The sequence below is a fragment of the Ochlerotatus camptorhynchus genome, unplaced genomic scaffold (assembly GCF_037179485.1).
Source record: "Ochlerotatus camptorhynchus isolate MF236.1 unplaced genomic scaffold, CSIRO-AGI_Acam_v1.1 ptg000434l, whole genome shotgun sequence".
NCBI classification, from domain to species: Eukaryota; Metazoa; Arthropoda; class Insecta; order Diptera; family Culicidae; genus Ochlerotatus; species Ochlerotatus camptorhynchus.
Window position 1 is genome coordinate 2,259,432 of NW_027040920.1, and position 20,519 is coordinate 2,279,950.

Below are 20,519 nucleotides of genomic sequence, written 5' to 3' on the forward strand. Positions count from 1 at the left end.
ATAGAGTGCTGAGGATGGTTCTTGATCGTCCTTTCGACACTAGAATAACAAATTTACATGAAGAGGCAGGCATTGCCAAAATAGATTCCAAAATTAACGAAATTAAGACTAAATTTGCACAAAAATGTAATTTATCGGAACATGCTTTGATAAGCAATTTGTATATAGTAGGTTAGGTGTACATAGTAGTTGTAGGTTAGTTGTAGTTGTAAATAGTAGTTATAAGTAGTCTCCTTTTTCCAATTCAAATCAAACCAATCCCACCAAGGTGGTCATACTTTAAAATAGGCCTAGGAACTAGGAACTGTAAATAATAATTAAAATCTCAAATGTACTAAAGTTGAAAAGACGCATCTGTGTCACTTAAAAAATTCATACATGTAAACCACACAATCACAAGAAATAAAGATCATTTGAATGGCAAAAAAAAAAAAGCCTCAACTAATTTTCGCTTCGGACGGCGTGGTGATCAGGCAGCAGAAGCAGCAAAAGCAGCAGTAGGAAAGTGGTGGCAGGTTAGGTAGTCCACTCTTCTACCTAACAAGCAACAATGACTGGTCGTGGCAAAGGAGGTAAAGGTCTTGGTAAAGGAGGCGCCAAGCGTCATCGCAAGGTTCTCCGTCGTCTAGTTTGCCGTGGCAGTGTCAAACGTATCTCCGGTCTGATCTATCAGGTGTGCTGAAGGTGTTCCTGGAAAATGAGATCCGTGATGCTGTCGCCAAGCGTATGCGGCCATGGATGCCATCTACGCTTTAAATCGACGGAGACGCACTCTGTACGGTTTCGGAGGTTAAATCATCACCAACTTTGGCAACAAAACGACCCATTTCAGTAAAGACTTGGAATAGAATTTATCTGTGCCTGTTTGTCCATATTCAGAACCACACGCCCCCAACGACCACACAAAATGCTCTCCAGAGTTGTAACCTTGTTACCAAACTTGGAAGCAAGGGTGCAAGTGATTGTGATCGATTCTCTTCATCAACTTTCTTCTTTAAAAAAATACTACAAATTTAGTACGCCTACAATTTAAAAACGGAAAGAGATAAGATGATCGATCAATTAAAGGAACTAAATTCTCTTCACATTTGTTCCGTCCACTAGCGGTTCTACGTCAAGCTCTTCCAAGGACTTCCCCTATACAAATTTTAAGAATTTAAGAAGGTATTTATTATGAATATTTATGTTTAGTCCTAGACGTAAATTAATACAATATTCCACATTTATACACAAAAGTATATAATTACAAATAAAAAATAATATATCACCAAATCACAGATATTTATAAAGCCCAAAAATATTTTGTTGTTGCTCTTTTTAAATGTATCTGGGGCCGAGTGAGTAGTACACTAAGAAAATTTCAAAGATTGTTTTCATGTGTCCCACACTTACATTTTTAGCAATGCCATCATTAACACAGTCTCCAACTAGATGAACAAAATGAACACTAGACAAATGAAAACAAAAAAACAATTGACAAACCGACATGAATGACCATATAGCAAAAACAATAAAATTTCTGACCAAAGCACACTACTGACATCTGGCTCCGTGTTCGCGGGAAATATTTAGCTAAGCCATGAGCCCGCAAGCGAAAGATATGACTTGATTCGTGTCTGATCTATTCTGGACAAATTATTTTTATCTAGATCAAAAAATCGTATGGTTTTGACATTTCACTGCACATTTAAATCGGCCGTTTTCGATTTTCAGGCATAAGTCAGAATTAAGTGTCATGTCGGTTTGTCGGTGATACAACGTCCATTAAACCTTGAAATTTAAAAAAAATCTGGTTTTGCTGTAGATTTGAGAGAGAATTGCAAAGTTTGTATGGGGAAATGGGAAAATGGCTGGGGTAGGTATAGTAAACTGAAAGAAAATATTCATCCGCATTTCGAATCACTGCACTACATTATGCCTAATGGGATTGGATTATTTTCTCACAAAAATAGAATGTCATTTACCAATCTTTTCAATGATTTATTGTACATACTTCTATCCTACGGTAATTCTCATAGATTCGCATCCACTATCCGATTGACAGTACACATTTATCATCAACAATTTCTATCGCACTACACAATTGTAGATCACATTGTTTGCAAAAAAGTTTATAACTCCGTCTCCATACAAACACATTCTTCTATAACATAAACGATTGAGTATTGATTTCGTAGCTCTATACAACAGTTAAATAGGTGCATTGATGCTTCAGTGACGGACTTGAGTTACCTAACCTCGAAAGAAAGTAAAAATATCAAACGGTGGTAGAGCAACGCAACTGCCATCTGGCGGTTTTCATCGTTATTTTCGTGAACTAAACGTGAACTTAAAAGTAAAAGTTTTTTTTCCTAAGCAACTACTGAGTGGTGAGTAAATTTTCCTTACAAAATATGCAAAAGAGGGTGGCAGTGTTCCGTTTTGTATAGAGTTAAGGTGAAAATACGAAGAGATTTTCCATTTTTCATTTGGAATAGATGAAGGCTTTGGTTGTTGAGTAGAAATGAGGGGAATTAAGTCTAACTAAAGAGCTATTTACAGTGATTTTGTTCAGCCATTCAAAATGTTGAGCATTGCACCAGCAAGGTGCTTAGAAGTTGAAGGGTATGGCAGGTTTCGGATATGAGTACCCGGTCGATTCCTCGACCACAGGTGGAAGGTATTCCGGAGCAGCAGTGGTCGGCACTGGTCGTGGAATGGTAAACGGTCTCGGTGGTTGCGGGTAGTCGTATCCGCAGCTACCGTCCGGGTTGATTTCGGAAGCCGCGCACTTCCGTTCCGTGGTCGTTGCTGGGCGGGTTGTTGTCGGACGACGGGTCGTTGTGGTCGTGGTAGGGCGAGGCGTTGTGGTTGTGGTTGTTCGCTGGAAATGGTTAAAGAGGTGGTGATAGTTTGGGTCGATAGACAGTAGAATGCAAAAAGGGATTACCCTTGTGGTGGTAGATGGAGGTAGGTACTCAACGGCTGGTGTAGTCCTTCTGGTGGTGGTAGTGGTTGGCCGCGTGGTAGTTCGGGTTGTCGTAGTTGTGCGCTAAGATGCAGGATTAGAGAAAAAGATCTCAATTATTAAAATGAATACAGCTAACGTATCTTTAATTTTCTCAAAAGTCATATATCAAATGTCAATCAATGGAACAGCACTTTGCCGATTTTGAGCAACCAAAAGAGACACTACTCCAAATCCATCCATACCCTCGTAGTGGTGGTGGTTGGTCTCGTCGTTGTTGTAGTCCTGACCGTCGTCGTACTCGGTGGCAGATATTCCTGGGCTGGAGTTGTCCTTCGCGTGGTAGTCGTAGTCGTCGTTGGTCGACGAGTGGTTGTCGTCGTTGGGCGCTACAAAGAAACCGATTCATGAGGCCTTCAATCAAACAAAGGCAAAGCTAACCCAACGTTAATTGTTCCAGGATCGAAAAGTTGTCGAAATGTTATTTTTTTTCTCAACGAATAATTTTGAAATAGAATTTGGAGAACAACGCCAGTCTGGGTATTGATTTGGATCACTGGAACTTACTCTTGTAGTCGTAGTTGTGGACGGTGGCAAGTACTGCTCAGCAGGAGTAGTTCTACGGGTAGTGGTAGTTTTTCGCTGTTTCAAAAAGGTAAATTATCATAAATAGGCAAATGTTCGGCATCATGCGAAAGGGACCTCAGATCGCCTAGTCTGTTAAGGCACGTTAAAGCCGGAGACGGCGGGTTTGATTCACGATCCAGGAAATCTTTTAAGTTCTAAAATTGCTTGACTGCCCTAGGCAAGATATTTAAATCTATCAAGGAATTAAAAATATCTCCAAATGACAAAATGACAAACCAAATGATAACGCTATGTCAGAAGTGGAAAGCAATAATGATACAATCTTCTTCCTTTTTTCATGACAAGCAGTTCGTGCGAAACAGTTCACTCGGGGTGGTAGAAGGAAATGAGCAAATTGTTGGCAAGCTGCTTCACGAAGTAAAGCCAAAGATGATACACGTGTGTTAATGGGAATTTTTTTGTTATGTCTTTTCTCGATTCAGATCAAGCTATGTCCTCATCCGTGTGTATTGCAACAAAGCAGTCAAACAATATATCATTATCTTTCTACCACTCAAATCAAGCTTTGTTACAGAGCGAGTTTGTCATGGTAGTCGTAGCAACCGTTTTGTCTGTATCGTTGGTTGCTTTATGTGTTTGGATTCGCTGAAATCTATGCATTGGTTGGCATAGAAAGCTCTCAATTAAGAACTGTGAAAATACTTCAAGATCACTTAGCCCTGGAGTGGACCAGTGGCCTAGAATCCACCAAATGGAGTGGACCAGGATCACACGCGATCTGAAGAACTTGTGAGAAATTGCTCGAGGTATTTTTAAACTCAGTGACTTAAGCGCCACTCTCTTTACGAGAGACCACTGGTCGTGATTAAACCTCAGGGAACCTCTTAAATGGTTGTTGGATACTAACAAAAAAATTAGCTTTATGGAAACGCCAAGTCTCTCAACACCACAGGCTCGAACGCAATCAACCAAATGTTCATTTCCCGAACGTAGCGATAAGCAAAACGAAAGGAATGTCTTCTCCTCTTGAGCGTAACGAAAGAAAACGGAAATGTATCGTAGTAAGAGGGTTTTATTTAGGGAGTAGCAGTCAAAACGTTCAAAAATTGCGCCAAATTTCATGGCACCTTCAGAAAGCATGTTCAATAAAAGTAACTAGCTGTTACGATGAAATTTTTTTAGCATAATATAGCAAAAGTTCTATCCAAGACACCTAACCATCAATAACGCGGAGACGAACCAGCCCAGGACTGAAAGTCTCCTTAATAAAGATATAAAAAAAAATAACGCGTAACCTCGACACGATTGAAATATTTCATTAAATTTCATGAGAACTAAATATAATTTTCATAAATTTAAAAAAAAATGTGATTTTAAGACAAGTCATTTTAAAATTTTCGATTATTTTTTTTTCAGTGTGAAAATTATATTTTTAAGTTTGGACATTTTCTTATGAAAACTCACACATTCTACAAATCACTTGTGGGGGGCATTGTTGTTGTTGTCTTATAATTTTTAAGTTACATTTTTTGTAGAAAAAATGGAAAAAAAAGTTCCACCCTGTTGAAATGTTAGTCTAGATTTTTTATATGAAAATAAGTACAGTAATGACCCGATTTTGTCAGCCTTTCTGCACTTCAGACTTTTTCATTTCAATAATTTTACCCAACCGTTATTCCAAATCTTTCTCATTCATCTTCAAGATGGATTATTAAGGTATACTGGATGTTATAAGGTCACTGAGAAAGCGCACAAGTTTCGTAGAACATTGAAAAGGGGGCTGACAAATTCGTTTTATTACTGTATGCGAAGCTGCTTAAGTATAAAAACATCTACACATCCACAATATTTTATTGGAATCTAATGGTGGTAAGTTCCAACCGGTATTATCCCAGGATTAAATTCTGATCAAGAATGTCCGGCTGCTTTGATGTCGACATCAGAGTCAATCAACACGACTTTAAGGTGATTCACTGTAGCGACCTTTTTCGTGTAACACTTCGCAATTTCATATGTAAACATAATAAGGTTTCTGTGAATGCACGTTGCTAAAACTACTACCGACTTGTTGTTTTCTGCGGAGAAGCAAGCAATGTCTGAAACTTTCATGCGTAGATCTTGAGTTGTGTGCTCTTGAAATTGCGAGGTGTGATGGAAAAATGGACTCTACAAGGAAACACCTTAAGCAAACATTTTGTAGATCGTCCAAAAAGGTTTGGTCTAAACGTTATGCGGGTAGGAGCTTACCGCCAGTAGAGGGTGCTCTCTTGGCGCAAAATTTGTCTATTGTGAGATACAACGGTAACCGAAGGTTTTCATTGAAACTGCAAAAGAAAACCCGAGCAGACGAAAATAACTTATCAATGCACTGGATCCTCCATTTACGAACCAAACCCGGGGTTCGTAAATCAAATCAGTGCGTTAAAAAAATTTCGATATGTGGGATTTACTTCTTACAATTTTTTTTTTAAATACTGTCAAATACCTTACAACAAAAGTATTTTAGAAATCGAGTGACGTGCAGGAACCGGAAATACATTTATGACACCATTTTTTAAACCAAGATGGCAGTTTCCGGATAGAAAAAAACTGAGAAATACTGTCAAATACGCCACAATATGGATATTTTTGGAATCGAGGAGACGTTTAAGGATCGGATATCCATGTGTGACGCCATTTTGAAATCAAATATGGTGACTTCCGGTTACGTAAAAACTGAAAATGCTGTCAAATACCTTACAAACAAATACATATTGTGGGGGTATTTGAAAGTATTTTTAAGTTTTTCTTTAAACCGGAAGCCGCCATCTTTGATTTCAAAATAACATCAGACATGGATTTCCGGTCCCTTCTTATCACTCTGTTTCCAAAAATACCCATATTGTAGGGTACACTGAAGACTTTTTTACACGGCTTTTTTACGCGGTTTTTTTTACACGGTTTTCCAAGATTTACACGGTACGTTTTTAACGATTTCTCGACAACGATACAACCTATCGACTTGATTCCAATCACATTATCCGTTTCAAGCGTAATCGAATAGCATACTTAAAAAAATCACAATTTATGGTGTAAATACAGAAATTTTAAAAATATGTCTTTATGGACCATAGTATGCTATAATTACAAATGGTATCAAATTCCATTTTTTTTGAAAACATTTAAGCATGTGAAAAATCAAAATCTTGAAGTTTTTTTACACGGTACATATCCCCCGTGTAAAAAAAGACCTGAGTGTATATGACAGTATTTCTCAGTTTTTCACTGACCGGAAGCCGCCATCTTTGATATCAAAATAGTGGCAGACGTGTATTTCCGGTCCCTACACGATACTGCGATTCCAAACATACCCATGTTGTGGGGTATTTGACAGCACTTTTCTGTTTTTATGTAGCTAGAAGCAGCCATATTGGATTTCAAAATGGTGTCAAACATGGATTTCCGGTTCTCTACACGACACCACGATTCCAAAAATAACTATACTATGGGCTATAAGACAGTATGTTTTTTTTTTTAACCTACACGTCACCCCAATTCTAAAACTATCCTTATTGTGGGGTAATTGACAGTATTTCCCAGTTTTTCTCTAACGAGCCGCCATATTTGATTTCAAAATGGCGTCAGATATGGATATCCTTTGCTTAAACGTCACCCCGATTCTAAAAATATCCTTATACAGGCACAGGCTTGATACCAAAATTTGGTTTTGATCAACCTGACATAAGAGGTAAAATGTCAAATAATAATAAAAAAAATACATGCGGAAGACATACTTTGAAAATAACAAAAACCCAGGCAGTGTTGGCAAAATCATCAATAAATTATGTTTTTCCGCTCTCATACGCTCTCAATATCACGCGTGATATTGGAACAAAATATCATGCTTGATATTTATTTTACAAGCTTGTTTGATATTGCGAGACTATTCAAAACGTGCAAAAATCAAGCGGAGAGTTGACTAGACACAAAAATCATTCCGTTGCACATCATTTTCTTAGAAAAAGAAAGTATATTAGGCTATCTTTTTTTACTGTTCACCGATGGCAGACACGAAGTGACTGCTGCCAGCCGTTATGGAAGTTTCGGTTGCGTTCGGGTTTCAAGCAAAAATTATTAAACTCAATATCACCACAGTTTGTTGAGATATGCAGCTGGTGAGTTTCGTTAGCTTGATATTCCGAGCTGTGATATCACAGCTTGCAAAATCAACCGCAGCTGTATGCTTGTTGATTTTTTTTCTACGTAAAACAAGCGTGATCTTGGGCATTGGTGAGATTTGATTTTTTGATATTTTTCCAACACTGAACCCAGCTATTATAATTTGATATTGAGATGATATTGTGGCTAATCCCTACCAATTTAAGGCATCGATATATTCGCTCCTGCTCGAGAAAACCCACAGACGCAAACCCCCCAGGAATGCTTCGGACCTAAACGGTTTCAAGACTCACCCTGGTGGTAGTGGTCGTCGGCCTTGTGGTCGTCACCCGCTGTGGTAGCGTAAAGCTGCTCTCCGGTTTTTCGTAGTCATAACCGCAACTTCCATCCGGGTTGCGCTGCGACGGTGGACACTGGGTTGTCGTTGGACGACGAGTGGTGGTCGTTGGTCTCGTCGTGGTCGTTGGTCTCGTCGTGGTCGTGGTCCTTCTAGTGGTCGTCGTTGACGGTGGTAGATATTCCTGCGAGGGAGTTGTCCTACGGGTTGTCAACCGTGTGGTGGTCGTCGTCGGCCTGGTGGTTGTCACTCGCTGGGGTTGGGTGAAACTGCTGTCTGGCTTTTCGTAGAAGTAACCGCACGTTCCGTCCGGATTGCGTTCCGATGGTGGACACTGTGTGGTCGTCGGACGACGGGTTGTGGTCGTAGGTCTTCGCGTTGTAGTCGTTGTCGTAGGCCTTCGCGTTGTGGTTGTTGTCGTAGTCCTCCTGGTAGTCGTCGTTGTTGAAGGAGGAAGATACTCCTGCGAAGGAGTTGTCCTGCGGGTCGTCAATCGTGTGGTGGTCGTCGGCGGCCTGGTGGTAGTCACCCTTTGTGGTAGTGTGAAACTACTCTCGGGCTTTTCGTAGAAATAACCGCAAGTTCCATCCGGATTGCGTTCCGAAGGAGGACACTGTGTGGTCGTTGGTCTTGTCGTGGTAGTTGGCCTTGTTGTGGTTGTAGTCCTCCTTGTAGTCGTTGTTGGCCTTGTTGTGGTTGTGGTCCTTCTTGTGGTCGTTGTAGACGGCGGTAGATACTCTTGCGAGGGAGTTGTTCTACGGGTCGTCGTCGTGGGTCTCGTGGTAGGCACTCGTTGTGGTTGTGTGAAACTGCTGTCTGGTTTTTGATAGAAATAACCACACGTTCCATCTGGATTACGTTGCGAGGGTGGACACTGAGTGGTCGTCTGGCGTCGAGTGGTCGTCGTTCGTGGACGAGTTGTAGTGGTAGTTCGCTGGAAATGGAATTGAGGTAAGTATGGATCAAGAAACCATTTCGCTGTGATCTAGACTAACCCTAGTGGTAGTTGGTGGCCTTGTCGTTGGACGGGTCGTAGTGCGGGGAGGTAGGTATTCTTGTGGAGGTGTGGTTCTGCGAGTGGTTGGCCTGGTGGTAGTGGTTGTTGGACGAGTAGTCGGTACCCGCTGTGGTAGAGTGAAGCTCTGTTCGGGCTTCTCGTAGACATAACCACAGGATCCATCTGAGTTCTGCTGCGATGGAGGACACTTCGTCGTTGGAACCGTTCGATAGGGGGTAGTCGTTCGACGAGTGGTCGTCGTTGTCGGCCGAGTTGTCGTTGTTGTGCGCTAGACGGAGATAGATTAGTCTCTAATTAGGAAAAGCTCAGCAGATGTAACATACCCTGGTGGTAGTGGTTGGGCGTGTAGTAGTCTTTGGTGGTAGATACTCCTGAGGTGGAGTAGTTCTACGGGTGGTAGGTCGCGTAGTTGACACCCTCTGTGGAACGGTGAAACTCTGTTCTGGTTTTTCGTATACATATCCACAGGAACCGTCCGGGTTCTGTTGGGATGGCGGACACCTAGTCGTTGGTACGGTTCGCTGGGTAGTTAAACGACGAGTTGTGGTCGTCGTTCTCTGTAAGACAAACGACCATTGATCGTGAAGAAAATATCAGCCACATAATCAAGGCTATAGCTTACCCTAGTAGTGGTGGTTGTAGGCCTGGTAGTGGTCGTAGTCCTCCTGGTTGTCGTTGGGGGTAGATACTCCTGGGAAGGTGTAGTTCGGCGCGTCGTTAACCTAGTAGTTGTGGTGGTAGGCCTCGTGGTGGTAACCCGCTGGGGTGTGTTGAAGCTCTGATCAGGTTTCTCGTAGACGTAGCCGCAAGAACCATCCGGGTTCTGCTGCGATGGAGGACACCTGGTCGTCGTAGTTAAACGACGAGTTGTGGTCGTTGGTCGAGTAGTGGTTGTAGTTCGCTGCAAAGAGAATATTTCAACTGAATAGAATCACAGAAATCAGGAGCCACATTGCGCATCTCGAAATGAAACACTTTTTGTACGAACGCTCGTATGAAAAAGTTTTTGGTTTCGAGATGCGCAATGTGGCTTCAGATTCAAACTAACCCTAGTTGTGGTTGTCGTCCTCGGTGGTAGATACTCTTGTGGTGGAGTGGTTCGCCTGGTAGTCGGTCGGGTGGTAGTTGTTGTATACCTCGTAGTGCTTACACGCTGAGGGACGGTGAAGGTCTGATCAGGTCGCTCGTAGACGTACCCACAGGAACCGTCTGGATTCTGTTGCGATGGCGGGCATCTGGTCGTCGTCGTTGTACGACGAGTGGTTGGGGTTAGACGGGTAGTGGTTGTAGTTCGTCGGGTAGTAGTTGTAGTCACTCTTTGAGGTAGAGTGAAGCTTTCCTCTGGTTTCTCATAGAAATATCCGCAAGATCCATCCGGATTCTGTTGCGACGGGGGACACTTGGTCGTTGGAACCGTTCGGTAGGTGGTGGTAGTTCGACGGGTTGTTGTCGTGGGTGGACGAGTGGTAGTTGTCGTGCGTCTGGTTGTTGTTGGTGCACGAGTAGTTGACACCCGCTGAGGAATGGTGAAACTTTGATCTGGTTTCTCATAGACGTATCCGCAGGATCCATCGGGGTTCTGCTGTGATGGAGGGCACCGGGTAGTAGTCAGCCGTTGCGTTGTAGTAGTCCTTCTAGTCGTAGTGGTAGTCGGACGAGTTGTAGTAGTTGTTCTTCGGGTGGTCGTAGTCGTTGGGCGAGGGGTAGTCCTAGCGGTTGTTGACACCCGCTGAGGAATGGTAAAACTTTGATCTGGTTTTTCATAGACGTATCCGCAGGATCCATCGGGGTTCTGCTGTGATGGAGGGCACCGGGTAGTAGTCAGCCGTTGCGTTGTAGTAGTCCTTCTAGTCGTAGTGGTAGTAGGACGAGTTGTAGTAGTTGTTCTTCGGGTGGTCGTAGTCGTTGGACGAGGGGTAGTCCTAGCGGTTGTTGACACCCGCTGAGGAATGGTGAAACTTTGATCTGGTTTTTCGTAGATATATCCACAGGTTCCATCGGGGTTCTGCTGCGATGGAGGACACTTCGTTGTCGGAACTATCCTTCGTGTGGTGGTAGTTGGACGACGAGTAGTCGTCGTAGGTCTTGTGGTAGTCGTCGTTCGCTGAGAAGGAAAATCAATGATCATTTCTGTTCTCAAGACCGTATTCCACAGCATTACCCTGGTTGTCGTTGTGGTAGGAGGCAGGTATTCTTGTGGAGGAGTCGGACGTCGAGTGGTCGTTGTCGGACGAGTGGTTGTTTGGCGTTGAGGAACCGTGAAGCTCGAATCTGGTCGTTCATAGACATATCCGCAGGTTCCATCTGGGTTCTGCTGTCCGAGTGGACATCTCGTAGTTGTTGGTGGTCGAGTTGTTGTCGTAGTTCGCTGTAATGTTCAATTACTGAATAACACGTCCCATGGAAGCACATCAGAAACTTACCCTAGTGGTTGTGGTTGGCCTTGGCGTCGTTCGCTAGGGAAATTAAATCGGTATTGTTGGTAACCTTCTTAGACATTTCACGGCTAACTTAAGTAACTTACCCTTGTGGTCGTTGTAGGCGGAAGGTACTCCTGTGGTGGTGTAGTTCTCCTGGTGGTGGTAGTAGTCGTAGGCCTTGGAGTGGTGGTTGATACTCGTTGTGGAAGAGTGAAGGACTCATCCGGCTTTGGATAGAAGTATCCACAAGTTCCGTCTGGATTTTGAGCTTGAGGTGGGCAATCAGGCTTCCGTGTTGTTGGAGGTGGAGGGCGTCGGGTAGTCTGCAATTAAATTCGGTTATTTGTTATCATTGAACTGAGAACTGCAAACACTCACCGTCGTCGTTGGACGATTTGTCGTAGTCGTTCTTCGCGTGGTGGTGGTTGTAGTGGGTGGCCTTGTGGTGGTCGTTGGTCGAGGTGTAGTCCTCGGTGGCTGATACTGGCTTGGCAGTGTGAAACTTTGGTCTGGTATAGGGTAGTCGTAACCACAGCTTCCATCTGGATTTTGCTGAGAGGCTGGACATTTCTTCTCCGTTACCGGTGGAGGAGGCCGTGGAGGACGGGTTGGTGTTTCAAATGGGATCTTTGGTTTATCGTAGTGGTAGCCATCGTCAGCGAGGATATCGTTGCGGGAATAACTGCCCTTGATGATCGTTGAAATGTCCGCTTTGCATGTCGTCACCAGTAAACTGAGCAATATTATAGTGCTCCTCTGCAAGGGAGAGAAAGAGTGGAAAGAATCGTTAGAATGAGAAATTAATCAAGTACCTACAATGTGAATGTTCAACCGAGTAGCAAGCAAACAGCTATTTTTGATCACATTCGTATTGATCAAACCAGACTTCACATCAAAAGCTACGCAACAACTAGAACAAATTAACATTTTCAGCAATCACATGATATGTCAGTTGCACCACTGGTTTTATGGTCATCTGCCCTCAAAGTATGTATCTTCCATTCATACGCGAGAGTGGATATGATTCGATCAACACGGTGACGGTGCCGACGACGACCTGTCAAGAGACAAGTGTCGTCTCTCGTGGGATCCCAAACACCATATGTGGAAGACTACATCTGCCTTCCGATCACGAACGAGTGTTTGCTTCCATTGAAACTAACAATAGCTAATTACTTTCGATTATCGGCCACTTATGAATAATTAATTTGTTTGGTGTTCTGTTAACATCCTTCAATTCCATCCCATCGCATCTGTTGAGTTGATAGAACTGCATTTTTCTCTCCATACACGATGTGCCTAGATGTTATAAAAGCTTGAGAGCCAGATCGTTTGGTAAATGTCAGTATGCTGCCGCTACTGAGTTGGAAGCCCAACGGTGAACTAAGTTAAGACAGAGAACTACAACTCCATACGTCACGCATCGATCGTGATCGTGACAAGTCGGATGGCGCCTTCTCGCTCGTCTCGTCGTCGGTGGATCATTTGACTTTCTGAGAATGACACTTCTTCGGCTGGTACGATACGTCGATGGTCGGAAGTCAATTATCATCATTTGGAGGTACCTTATCTCTAAATCTTGAGCCTGTTGACACCCGCCGCAGAAGCGTCACTAATGGAAACATTCAACAAAAGCCTAATGACAAATTGATTACACCGTGGCACAGGAGTTGAGGGCTATTCGCTCGGATGTTGCATTGAACCCCGTGCGTGAAACCGAACCACCTTGGAGGCTGATTGAGCATGTGGTTTGACTCACGTGGGGGTGATCGTGAAGTTTCAACGATGTGATTATGTTTTGGAATGATACCATAGATAATTAATGGTTTCATTGGTTAATCTACAATTCTCTTCCAATTATCAATACTTCTTATAAGAACTCGCATAGGGCATAGATATAATTTTGGGCCTACTAAGCACAACGCGTCCTTTGCCTCTATTTTTCGAAAGGATTTTTTTTATTCACAAAATGGAATGTTCTCACTGCAGATACCTTCCAAATTTATATGAATTTCCGGATGTTTCGTAAGATTTGATGAAGAGTAACATATTGTTGAGATATTGATAAAAATCTAACACTGCTTCTTGACCCCAAACTCGGCATACGGATTCTAAACTCGGCCTAACGCATTGAAACGCCATTGAATTCACTTCGGCCTATCGGATGAAGATAAAAATTGATTCGGTCAGAGCGCCTTTTTTATTTTTGAGAATAATGGGTGAAAACATATCACACGTTCGTATTGACTTCGTTCGGTAGATTTTAAACAGAAGTATCGTACCAAACGCATAATTGACTTGTTAACGCCAAAATCAAGGTTTTATTTTATGTTTTCTGCTCGATAGACCCAAAATGGGTGATTAGACCGAAGTAGCTCTCTATCCTATTAATGAAAAACAAAACATGAAATGCTCCGCATGATTGCCTTGTAATTTTGCTCAGAATTCTTCTAAAAATGCCCAAGAACTCTTCTCAGTACAGGTATACCATAGAGGTATAAGCATATACCAGAAGGTCCCGAAGAAATGTGCTCAACTTTTTGGCTCAGCTCTGGTACTCTCTTCGGTCCCAAGCTAATCGATGCACCCCTCGAAACATAGGAAAATCCACGAACCCCTCATTTTATCTGTCAAACTTTCATAGCTAATCAAAACAAACATAGCGTAGTCTGTGCCTACGGGCACTAACGCATGCTTTACGTAGGATCGCTAGTGGACGGAACAAATATGTTTAGCAATTAGTTCGATCATCTATTATCTTAACTTTTTCCGTTTTTGAATTGTTGGCCCTGAAAAGGGCCGGTTATTTTTCAAATGGTGTCCCTGAGAAGCACCGTTTTTTTCTGGTGTATTTTTGATCGTTTGGGACGGCTACCGTGTAGCTGATGAAAACATAGTGATTATTGATAGTCCACACCGTGCTCTCTTGCCGTGCGGATCTATTCGCTTTTTGCTGAAGGAAGTGTTACACTACCTAAAGCTACAACAAATTTAAACAGCACTTTTCAGTGCTCAACATGTAAATTGTCTACCTTGTTCAACTCTTATTCCTCTTCGATCCTTGTTTGGACCCTACCCAAGGTAATCCTTCTTGGATATCGATTTGGAAAATTCCTCTTCGATCCTTCATATTCTTATAGTATTTTTTTTTTGATTACTTTATTTGTACAGGCTCATTCGAATAAACTTTACAGAGCCAAGTTATCATTTTCTTTACACATTATAAATGTCTTAAATCTAAAATTAAAGGATTGGAACCGATTACTCGCGGTCTTCTCGAGGTTAGTGGATGACAATTGTTTGGATCGGGAGAGGGAAAAGGAGATTTGGAATATGATTTATGATTAAAAAATTTCACTATTTCTAAAACAAATACTTAATCCTATCGACGTTATATCAACTCTGTAATTATACAATTATTACAGAAACAAATCTACAAAAAAAATACACGCACACATACAAAATACAAACTAAACACAAGGTTAATAAAACTTAAAATCTAATGTGAATATTCTTAAAGTAAACATATATGAGTTTCATAAACTCCAGATCGCGTCTAGCCAAAATATCCCGAACTGGAACATTAGGTTGTCTACCTTGAGCCCGAAGGGAATCGTACAGTTCAGATCTGACTCCGCGATGCTCAGCACAAGACCAAATAATGTGATCTGCGTCCTGGTAACCTTATATTCTTATAGTAATCAGCTTGGAAGTGAATTTGGATAAAAATTTACTGCCGCCATGGCGCCTAAACGCATAAGAAAAGGGAAATCTCTTGATCCTCCTTCTGATGAAATTAATTTGAGCAATCAATTTGATTTGCTCACGGATGATGAGTTCTAGTAAACTTTACCGGCCTAATGCCAAGAAGGAAAAGATTCCTCGTATTGTGGTAACCACATCCGATTTAAATGCTTTTCGCATGGAACGTTTGAATTTCGTAAAAGTTATTACAAACAAATTGGACGTCGGGGTGAATGCCGTGTATTGGCTGAAACCTTACTGAGAAGCAGCACAAATTTTTTACTTACGACACCAAAACTGAACGTGTGTTCAAGGTTGTCATGAAAAGACTGCCCAGTGGTGAATCCCTGGATCAGATCAAAGATGAACTGTCAAAATTGCCAGTCCAAGTAATCAAAATGAAAATGAAATCCCGTCCTGGCGATTTGCGCAACGGGATTTATAATTATTTTTATTTAGTTCACTTCAAGTCTAGTGAACTAAACAACCGTAAGGCCTTAGAAAAAGCTAGCCTTATGCTCCATGTCCGAGTGAAGTGGGAACACTTCAGGAAGACTGGAGGAAATTTCCAAAACCTCACTCAGTGCCGTAAGTGCCAGGGATGGGGTCACGGAACTAAAAATTGCTACATGCCAGCTAAATGCATGAATTGTGGTGATTCCTCTCACGCAAAGGACGACTGTCCTGTGAAGGAAGATCCTAAGAAATTTAAATGTTCAAATTGTGGTGAAAACCACAAATCCAATTTTTGGGAATGTAAGACTCGCAAAGCGATCCTACAATCTCGTTCTAAGCGACAGGTAGGAAACGCTCCACGTTTCCGGACAGGTACAAATTACTCTGCTGTTGACAACGGTCAGTTAGGAACAAATTCTACATTCGTACCCGTAGGTACAAATATCGCTCCTGCATCAAATTTTTCATCTGTACCTATTCCCCTTGCGGCTAACAATGTTCAGCGAGTTAATGGAGCTACCTATGCTGCTATTGCACCGGGTAGAAATCAAAATACTAACCAAAGTAATTCTAACGGAAATTTTGACAATTTTGACTTAGGAAGCATTACTGCCCCTAAAATGGATTTTTTACAGAATTCATTAATTGACATGATTTCTGATATGCTTAAATCTAACTCCATGTTTGATGCTATTCAAACTGGAGTAAAATTTGCTAATAATATTGTCATGACTTTAAAATTCAGTAATGGATTTTAAAGCATTAAATATTTTAAATTGGAATGCTCGATAATGAAGACGAGCTATTTTACTTCTTGAGAGTTCATAACGTGCATATTGCCGTTATAGCTGGTACGTTCCTTTAACCTGACCATAAGGTTAAGAAGGACGCAGGACCCTGTGGTGACGTTGCCATCATTGTCATAGACGAATCAAACATAAAATTCTTTCTTCAATTGAAAAAAAGTTTTTGAAACTTTGGGAGTTTATGTTGAAACAGAATTTTGAAAACTTACGTTTATAGCTGCCTATTTGCCATTTAAATGCGTAGGCCAGCAAAAGAATTTTCTCAAGGGTGACCTCCAGAAACTTACCCGTCATAGGTCTAAATTCTTCATTATTGGTGATTTTAATGCAAAACATCGCGCATGGAATAATGCTCAAAACAATTCCAATGGTAATATTCTGTTTGATGATTGTTCTGCAGGTTATTACAATATTCAATATCCAAACAGCCCAACATGCTTTTCTTCTGCAAGAAATCCCTCAACTATTGATTTGGTCTTAACTGATTTATGTCAACTTTGTAGCCAATTGGTTACCCATGCTGACTTCGGTTCTGATCACCTTCCAGTAACTTTTGAAATATCCCAAGAAATAATGTCTAATCCCAACAGCTCTACTTTCAATTACCATAGAGCTGATTGGGAGCAATATCGAAAATTTATGGAATATAACGTCGATCCAAACATTCCTTTGCAAACCAAAGATGAAATAATTATGCTCTTGAATCTCTGACTACTTCTATAGTTGAAGCAAGAGCTGCCTCAGTACCAAAATGCGAGGTTAAATTCGATTCAATTATAATATTCTTCTTTCCTTTATTTAACGTCAGTCTCTGTTCCGCAATCTAGTGCCAATCACCGACGGACATCAATTGCCATCCATTGACGGCAATCGAATGTGCAGGAAGGCAGCTTCCGCACCTGCGTAGGATATCGCACCCATTCAAACACACATGGGCCGGGACCAACGGCTTTACGGGAAGACGAAGACCAGAGATTTTTATGCCTCAGAAAGGACGAAAGACCAAAGAAAGGAAGACGTGACCAGAGATTTTTATGCCTCAGAAAAATCCCACCGGCCTCGGCTGGGATTGAACCCAGACCCATTGGGGTGTTAGAAAGCAGTCACGCTTACCACTACACCACCGGCGCCGGCTAATTCAATTATAATAGACGACGATCTTCAGCTCTTGTTCCGTCTTAAAAATGTCCGTAGGAGATAATATCGAAGAACACGCGATCCTGCCATGAAAGTCATCTGGCAGGATTTGCAAAAACAAATTAAAAAGCGATTCTCTGCCCTGAGGAAAAAAAACTTCTGAAAATAATGTTTCTAAATTAGACCCGAGTTCCAAACCCTTTTGGAAACTCACAAAAAATTTGAAAAAACCTCAAAAGCCTATTCCAGCGCTTAAAGAAGGTGGTAAAATTTGGATCACAAATTTGGAAAACGCTCAGAAACTTGCTAAGCAATTCGAGAGTTCCCATAATTTCAGTTTGGGTCTTACTAGTCCTATTGAAAATCAGGTTACTCGGGATTATCTGAATATTTTCTCTCGGGAAAATATTTTTGATGATTCCTGGGGGACTGATATGGACGAAGTAAGGTCTATAACTAAAAAGTTTCAAAATATGAAAGTTCCAGGTGATGATGGAATTTTCTATATCCTCATCAAAAAACTCCCAGAGAGTACCTTGTCTTTCTTGGTAAAATTATATAACAGATGTTTCCATTTGGCATACTTTCCTGATAAATGGAAAAATGCAAAAGTTGTTCCAATTTTGAAGCCGGATAAAAATCCAGCTGAAGCTTCTAGCTACCGTCCAATAAGTTTGCTTTCTTCAATAAGTAAACTTTTTGAAAAAAATACTTTTGAATAGAATGATGCTTCACATCAATACGAACTCAATTTTTGCAGATGAGCAGTTTGGATTTCGCCATGGGCATTCAACTACTCATCAACTCTTAAGAGTTACCAATTTAATTCGTTCAAACAAATCTGAAAGCCATTCAACTGGAGTTGCTCTGCTAGACATAGAAAAAGCATTCGACAGGGTTTGGCATTAAGGTTTGACAGCTCAATTGAAAAAGTTTAATTTTCTACTTTATATTATGAAATTAGTTCAAAATTATTAAACTGACTGAACTCTGCAGGTAAATTATCAAAATTCCAAATCTAATCGACAACCTGTTAGAGCAGGAATTTCTCAGGGTAGCATTCTTGGGCCTATATTATATAACATTTTCACTTCGGACCTCCCTGATTTGCCTCAGGGTTGCCACAAATCTTTGTTCGCTGATGACACAGGCATTTCCGCTAAAGGAAGAAGTCTTCGTGTTATTTGCAGCAGACTGCAGAAAAGTTAAGATATTTTCTCTTCTTATTTACATAAATGGAAGATTTCTCCCAACGCTTCCAAAACTCAACTTATAATATTTCCACATAAGCCTAGAGCTTCCTTTTTAAAACCTAGTAGTAGTCACATAGTCACTATGAACGGAGTTCCAATTTCCTGGTCAAACCAAGTGAAATATCTTGGATTAGTACTTGACCAAAAATTAACTTTTAAAGATCACATTAAGGGCATTCTAGCCAAATGTAACAAATATATAAAATGTTTGTATTCTCTTATAAACAGGAAATCCAAACTTTGCCTGACGAATAAAATTCTAATATTTAAACAAGTTTTTAAACCAGCCATGCCAATATGGTCTAGTTGTTGCACTACCAGGAAAAAAGCACTTCAAAGGATTCAGAACAAAGTTCTGAAGATGATTTTGAAGTTGCCTCCCTGGTACAGTACTACTGAGGTACATAGAATTTCGAATGTTGAGACTTTAGAACAAATGTCCAACAAAATAATGAATAATTTCAGGCAAAAATCGTTGCAATTTTCAATTGCAACGATTAATTCCCTTTATACTTAGATAAGATTTAGTTTTAGTTTTTAGTTTTAAGATTTCAATTGTTATACTGACATGCAGGTTAAAAAAAAAACCTGTTTGAAATACTGAATTGCTAAGGCAGGAGCATGTAAAAAAAACACTTAGATATATATCATAACAATTAGGCTGGTAAGTTACTGTAGTAACTGGAGCACCTAGGTTAAAATGAACTGTAATTTATTTTGAATTTGGAACAAAAGAAGAGTTAAAAAAAAGACATGAGTCTGGACATTACCCAGCTAAAATCGCGATCCACGTCCAATCTCTTGAACCAGGGTTTGATCGAAACTTGTGGGAGGATCGAATTCCATCTTCCCAGATCACCATCATTCCACTTTTGTTGCCAGTTGATAAGGACTTGCTGACGAGCAATTGTGGAAAATTCATTGTAGGCGATTTGTCATATAGACTTATTTCAACGGTCATGTACGATGTTTTGTTTACTTTGAGCTTTCATGATGCGCCGAATTAAGCTAGCGCATACACGACGCGGAGTGACCATTTATAAACAACTGACCCTGAAATGTGTTTCTTTGTCACTGCTGCTGTTAAGTTGTCGATAGTGTTTTTTCTCCTACCGTATGGGGGTCTATTGCTGGTTAATTTCCTACTATATTGATGTTTGAAAAAGGCCTCAATTAGCAAGTTAATGACTTTTGAAAAATCTTAAATCGTAAGATCATTTGATTTATCTAATAATATACTTGTAGACTATTAGAGTATATCAGAATTAATGTTAACCTTGGAATTGCTCAAAATTATGAATATAACATCAAAAATTGGATATCAAATCACCAAACTTACCCGTTATTAGAAGGTTAAAAACCGGTATTTTAGTATTGCAGAATAACACGGTAATACCGGTTTAACCTATTAAACAATTCTACTTGCATCTGACCCAAAAATCCTGTTATTTAAATAATTTCATACTCAAATTATTAAAATACTATTTTTTCAGTATCGTGATTTTTAGCCGTACGCTAGTTCATCACGTCTATAATAGTTAACAATTTTTTATTTTATTTTTTTTTATTAAAGAGACTTTCAGCCTTGGGCTGGTTCGTCTCTGAATAGTTAACAATTCCAAATCGATCAGCCCGATAACCCCGATATATTCCCT

The 20,519-nt window shown here is 40.7% G+C and overlaps 1 protein-coding gene across 2 annotated transcripts in view; it reads right to left on the bottom strand.

The window, feature by feature from the left end:
- Window positions 1–1,971: 1,971 nt before the first annotated feature.
- Window positions 1,972–20,519, bottom strand: part of LOC135711667 (mucin-2-like) — a 97,188-nt gene continuing 78,640 nt past the window's right edge. Inside the window, exons 2-14 of one of the 2 annotated variants that reach the window (XM_065234578.1) lie at window positions 11,847–12,224; window positions 11,573–11,791; window positions 11,472–11,504; window positions 11,210–11,416; window positions 10,097–11,152; window positions 9,671–9,949; window positions 9,372–9,605; window positions 9,026–9,316; window positions 7,987–8,964; window positions 3,515–3,589; window positions 3,193–3,336; window positions 2,930–3,031; window positions 1,972–2,863 (exon numbers count right to left, since the gene is read on the bottom strand). In XM_065234578.1, coding sequence (XP_065090650.1) covers window positions 2,591–2,863; window positions 2,930–3,031; window positions 3,193–3,336; window positions 3,515–3,589; window positions 7,987–8,964; window positions 9,026–9,316; window positions 9,372–9,605; window positions 9,671–9,949; window positions 10,097–11,152; window positions 11,210–11,416; window positions 11,472–11,504; window positions 11,573–11,791; window positions 11,847–12,224 — 4,269 coding nt within the window. In that variant the 3' untranslated portion in view covers window positions 1,972–2,590. The remainder of the gene's footprint in view (window positions 2,864–2,929; window positions 3,032–3,192; window positions 3,337–3,514; window positions 3,590–7,986; window positions 8,965–9,025; window positions 9,317–9,371; window positions 9,606–9,670; window positions 9,950–10,096; window positions 11,153–11,209; window positions 11,417–11,471; window positions 11,505–11,572; window positions 11,792–11,846; window positions 12,225–20,519) is intronic. The other variant, XM_065234579.1, reaches the window with a different exon arrangement.